The 6,285-nt window shown below is 43.4% G+C and overlaps 1 protein-coding gene across 1 annotated transcript; it reads right to left on the reverse strand.

Moving 5' to 3' along the window:
• Positions 1-835: 835 nt before the first annotated feature.
• PIGX (phosphatidylinositol glycan anchor biosynthesis class X) lies at positions 836-5,757 on the reverse strand. Its single transcript, XM_009285009.1, has 5 exons — positions 5,600-5,757; positions 4,966-5,107; positions 3,824-4,037; positions 2,477-2,577; positions 836-1,391 (listed from the first exon to the last, which is right to left on the reverse strand). Exons 1-5 carry the CDS (start codon positions 5,755-5,757, stop codon positions 1,233-1,235), a joined length of 774 nt encoding a protein of 257 aa, XP_009283284.1. The 3' UTR covers positions 836-1,232.
• Between the last annotated feature and the right edge of the window lie 528 nt (positions 5,758-6,285).

Consider the following 6,285-nt stretch of genomic DNA (forward strand, 5'->3'; position numbering starts at 1 on the left):
TTGTTCTCTTTAATTTCTCCCTTCCCCCAAGCAGATGCAGTGCATGACTCCTCTGAGGTAGTGGATGAAGTACTGGCGCAGCCATCATCATTCAGCACAGTCAAGGGAGAACAAGAGCCCAGTGTCAGAGCACTTGCCAACCTGTTGTGGGCGAAGTCACAAGACGAGCTCGCTATTGAATTCCAGCAGAATCAGAAGAAAGATGCCCAAGGGATCCTGAAGCTACAGCTGGACAGTGACCAAAGGCCAATTCTGCTGATGGGAAGTCTCGGCTGCACACGGAGCCCTCAAAAGCAGGTCAGAATTTGAAAACCAGAATTTTCATTCATGCCCCTCACACACGCACTCCCCAAACTCGCCTGCTTTCACTAACTTACTCTCAGCTTATAAGGAATAAAATCTATTTTCTCCACCGACAGTCCCCAGGAGTTACTGTAAGCTCACAATGCCACCTACTGACAATTAGAAACAGCAGCCGAGCTCTTCTGTCAATCCAGAGCAACTCAGGTTTTCCATTAAGTAATTTCCTCTTCATTTCTTTGTATTTATCAACTGTCCTGATGGCTGAACGCAAGTCTTCTAAATATTTGCTTCTAGTTAGTATCTTTTCACCAGCTTTTGTCTTCCAAGGGTTACTCTTTCCGATTCTGAAATAGGGTGAAATTTCTTTCAAATTTTCTAAACTCTTTCAACTCTGACTCATTTGACCAAGAGCAGCTAATCCCTCCCAATTATTAGAATGGCAGAGATTATTTAAGCCTTCTCCTGTCCCAGGTAAGCACAGAAGGTCTCTTCACAAAGTCATGTGTAACCCATCTGGACAGTGTAAACAAGCTTAAAATTCAGAAACTTTAATGACAGTTTTCAAACCCTTAATGACCAATCCCCAAGTCAGTTGGTTTAAATTCAAGAAATACAAACACCTCTGCAAGAGGCAGCACTGTAGTCAAAGCAGGCTCTGGGCCAGGGGGAAGGAATTGGAACCAAGACTGTGGCAATCCTTCCACCTTTTTGCAGTGCTATTCCTACCCTCCATCTGCTTTGTCTATTGACAATGCACCAAAACAGTTTTCTATGTGTGAAAAGCGTTTGTAAGAATTAGGCCAAGGAAACTATAACCCATTATGGGATCCTCACGCATTAGCGAGATATAAATAACAGTAGAGTAGGATTCGTTTAGGAAGCTGATTCAGTGAGTTTTGCTGGACGGAGATCAGTCATTCTGTATTTCTTTATTCTGAGTAGGTCACAGGAGAGAAGTGTCCGTATTTGCATACAGCTGCAAGAATCAGACTGGAACAGAGTACTGTGGCAAGAAGAGTCACGACACACACTAAGGAACTATGTTGCCTGAGCCCCACTGGAACCTGCAGAATCAATTCCTTATATACCTACAAAGAAAAGTAAATGGATTACACGTATTTAACAAGCTATTTCTTTTTGACTGCAACTTGGAGGATTAGTAACCAGACCACTATTTAACTAGCCCTTTGCTAAGGCTTCTTCTGGGATTCGAAATCAAAACCGAGATGGGATGTAACCTTTCAATTTACACCAAACGGAGCTCTTGCAGTACAAAGCTCAATAAATTTATCTGCTACCATTTTAAATGGTAGCCATTTATATCCTCTGTATCTCTGTTCTTACAATAAGCTTGCCATTGAGGATATGTACATAATACAGCACGGAAGAGAGAAGCTCTCGGAACTAGCATGTCACAGACCACTGAGAAGCCAGTTTTCTCCAAGGCGAACAACTATTTGGTTTCTCTGTAATGCAGGAAGCTCCAAAACAGTTTTGGACAAGAACTGCAGATATCCCAGACATCTGCAGGTATCTTAAATACAGGAAGGCATGTGTGTTACAAAACCAAAAGATTTGTTAGGAGACAAAGTAGTCTTATTGCTGAATCTCTATGCTACTGCAACCCTTTTGAGTATCACAGACAGTTGTTGACCACATTAAAGATCCAGTTTTCCTTGGTTTTGAACATGGAATAAAGAAACTTCATCTTTTCCTAGATACTTAGCCAATCAGATAACAAACAAACAGAAGTGGCCTTTTTTTAAGATGTTATTCCTTCAATCTTTGGGGTTTTACCCCTCCTTTAGTTAGATCATAAAGTAGTTTTCCACTTTACTACTCTGAAGCACCCACGTTGTAAAGACCTTTCTTAATTTGACCAGTGCCAATTATATCCTAGAACTCCAAGTAAATTATTAAGGAAAAAAAAAGGTGAGGACAGCAGCCCCATAAAGGACTAGAAGAGCACGGAGTGACTACAAGCATGTCAGAAGGGTAGGATGACACCCATTAAAAGCTGGTCAGAAAGGAAGAAGGGAGCCTCCCTAAAGAGGAATCACACAACTAGTCTTTTACAGATTAGTTCCTGTGCTATGGAAGTTGCTAATCACAGAAAAAAAGGCAGCAATTGTTAAAAGAGAACCAAGAATTCCCACCAGAAATAAGAACTCACAGGTTTGTACGTTACGCTGTACCACTGACAGGGACTGACGTTTTTGCCTGAACAGGGAGCTTCCACTTCAGCAGGCTTCCAACACTCTGCTGACAGGCGATCTAAGGAAGACGTTAATGTGTCAGCAAGATCCAGACGGGATGAAGCAATATGGCCTGCAAGACTTTTCCAAATGAGGTCTCTTTCCTCCACAACAGCTTGACAGATTCTGCTCCCTGAAAGCCAATAGGTGAAACAGCACCGACAGAAATGTGCCAGCTAGCCTGCACAGTCAAAGTGGTGCTGGGCAGTCCTTTTCGTGAACTTTGCAACTCTTCCTTTCCTGATACAGTAGATACCCAAGAAAGAATCTCACCTGTGTGGAATCTTGGCCCTTCTGTCCTTAACAGGGCAAAGAATTCATCATTGGCCTGTAGACCCCTCGACTTCAGCCATACAGTTACAATTTCTCTTCCCCCAAAACAAAGTCATTCTTCCATTTCTCCTTGTTGGCCTCCTGTTGGCACATGCAAGAACTCCCCTCCAATATTTCTTATTAATATTAAATATGTTTTCCTGCTCATTAGTAATGTGGCAGAAAAATGGGAAGAGTTCACACCCCTTTTTCAATTGACCAGACAGCCTTCCCTGCCCCTAAGTTTATCCCAGAAAATCACTGCTCAAATAATGCACAAGTGAAGATAAAGGAGCTGAGAATCATTGGCACATTTGACTTGGCAGCTAGCAAGAATGATTTTGTGAAAGGAAATACAATTTGTAGCAAAAATGTAGGATTTCATTGTTCATGTAATTTGAAATATTCATTGTCAGTGGATATCAGGTTCTTGTTTCACAGGAGTCTGATACTCCAACCATTCTAACCTTCAGGCACAGAGTTTTCTACATTCCTCCCTTATATATAGGGAATGCAGGAAGAAAGTGTTAGAAACCACCAGAATACTTTGATTACTCTAAATACCTGATAGTGAATATTAAATACGCCATACATGGCTTCAGCTGCCAAGAGAAACACTGTGAAGACGCGGTCTGAGCAGCTGACCTTTAACAAACCAGGGCCTGCAGGGACTGTGACAAACAGACCAACTGCCAACACTTTCAGTACAAGGGTACAACGGCAGCAGCACAACCCCAAGAAGTCTGTTGACAATTAGTCTGCCTTGGTCAGGCAGCAGCAGCATTCAAAGAGGAATACAATGTGGTCTTTATCAGGGCCACTATCTTCCCCTTGTGTTCACATGACTACTGAGAGCTCCATCTCCAGAAGACAAATACAGAACCAGATTCCAAGCTCCGGATTGCCCACGGTTATTCCTCTCCCCCCAAAAGAACACGTAATGAGAATCTCACTGTGACAGCAGCAGACCAGTACTTCTGGGCTCTTCAGAACAACCAAAGCTTCCTCACTCTCTTCTGCCGGCCGGTGGTACCGCCCATGCACAGGCAAGGCAGCTCTAAAACAGCGAGAGCACCGAGGGTCAGGTTCCATGTACAAGAGAACAAGAAGATCTGTGGCTAAGTACTCAGGAGCCTCCACATCGATGACATCAGGAATTAACACCACCTGCAAGTGGAGAAAGATACAGATGTGGTTGTGATCAGAATTGATACAAGGGAGGGATGCAGGAAAAAAAAAATGTATGAACATTTTGTGCATGATTCTGGGATTTAAGAGGCCACTGTGCTGCGGTAACCTACTGCAGCATCAGAAGGGAAAACTATTTTCCTCATCCTATTGTCTAACACTGGGTCCAATTTCGTTATCAGGAAGATCAAGTTGGAAATTCTGTCCTTAAGCTGTTCCAAAATAACTTTTCAAGTCCCTCTCCAATGAGTGATTCTTACGTATGAAAAGTTTACAGTGCAACCATGCCTATAGCCAAACCTAAGACACGTTACCTTAATGATGCGTACAAGCAAGGCCATACCAGCCCTCGCAAGCATCCTAACAGCAGAAGCTGCCCAGAGTCTTTGTATCTGTATGTTTTAACTGAACTAAGTGCCTAAGGAGATTACCTTAAAGCTACAGCCTTAGCACATTTCTCCACCCAAAATGCGAAGCGAACACTGGAAAGCAACACAGAAAGCTGTGATGAATACGAAGCTGTGAAGCTACTCAGTCTGAATGCGCAGCACACTACTTAGAGCCCACCACCACCTCTTTTGTGGGGGTTAACCTTCTGTCTTTTCAACCTGAATAGCTTGTACCATAGTTGCTCATCTGGGGCTGAGCAGTGGCTCCCCAGTACGCACGCCTATGTGTAGAAATATCAGCAGCACACGACACAAAACGCCCTGCACCGGGCGATGCTGATCAAGCTGAGAGATACAATGAGATGTCACAAAGATGATACCATGCAGCATCTCCTTCCGGGAAAAGGAATTAATCACCTTGGTTCAACGAGCCAGATAATGACCAGAGATTACAACTTCCTGAGCATACTCATCCTTATCTGAGTAACTGCCAGATGTCTTAGCTTTGGGGTTGTTACCTTTGTTAAATTGTGCTGCTGCAGCGATGCCAGCTCGTAGGGATCCACGTAGATTCCTGGTGGAAGACGAGTTCTAGCTGCCACTGCACATCCTCCTGCATCCTCCCCCACTACACCAAGTTCTACCTTCACCAGCAGGTCCCTTCAAACAAGCAACAGAAGCAAAACGTTTATACCTGCACTTCAAAAGATGGCACAACCCCTTCCCCCCCTCCCCCACCCTGAGAGACATACACATAAATGCGCAGAGATTAGACGCAGCTCTCACATGCCATGTGCGACAAATTCAGAAAACAGTTCCCTGTCGAGCCATGCTGTCCTTCTCTGGTTAGGATGATGTACTTCACCCTAACTCCACATCCATGACCAAAATGAAGTTTCACTTCTTTGTTAACTTCTCAGAACTACCAACGGCCTCCACACAGATCTTAGAAAGGGGCCTCCTGTTCCTCCTCCACTATAGCCTGTAATTGTTAATTAGTTGATCATGCTAATACATTCCTAGTGCCCAGCCATGCCTATGGATCACAGCTCAGTGAGCTGATACAACTGTGCACGAATTAGAAGACAAGCTTCCTCACACGCAAAATTAACCGGCACATTATTTTGATGCAGCGCCAGGGTGACAACTTACCTGTGAAACCCCTCTTTCAGAAGCTCCTGCGTGACAGTGGCATCCTGACAAGCAGCCTGCACGTCTAAGATAACACAGAACAAATGAGTAACGGTGTTTACAGAATAGTACGCATAATTATCACATGGGCAGACAACCTTAACAAGTGGTCGTATCATCTACGAACACATCATCTGCAAAACCTCTCACAGCAAAAGGGAAACAGTATTTCAATTTAGTACAACCAACAGCCGTTTTGTCAGTAGAACACCAAGCTTCAGCTACCATGAAGGCTGAAATATATCTTTTTTTTCCAGCAGAGCAACTTTCAAAAGTGTCCTTTAGTTTTTACTGAGGAGTCTGTAATAATCCCCACTTTTTCCAACTGTAACCCCATTCCAGGTGCAACTCCTTATCTCCTACTTCTGTACCAATCCCTCTAAGATCCAGAGATCAACAAACTTTGTGTTGCAGCCATTTTTTTCTCTACATTTCCACAGGATTTCACTTTCAGATCTGAAACTCCAGTCATGTTATGTACAACATCAGTATCTGCTTGAGCAGAGACCTAAAGCAAGGCAATGTTGGCTTAATATGAAATTTTGCAGAAGGTCTTGCAGCTGTTTTTCAGTTACCTAATCTGGAAAATTTCTTGCTTCTGTATTAATTTCAATAATAGAAGAGACTATTTCAGTTGGAAGGGACCT

This window comes from Aptenodytes forsteri, unplaced genomic scaffold, assembly GCF_000699145.1.
Source record: "Aptenodytes forsteri isolate BGI_AS27 unplaced genomic scaffold, ASM69914v1 Scaffold679, whole genome shotgun sequence".
NCBI lineage: Eukaryota > Metazoa > Chordata > Aves > Sphenisciformes > Spheniscidae > Aptenodytes > Aptenodytes forsteri.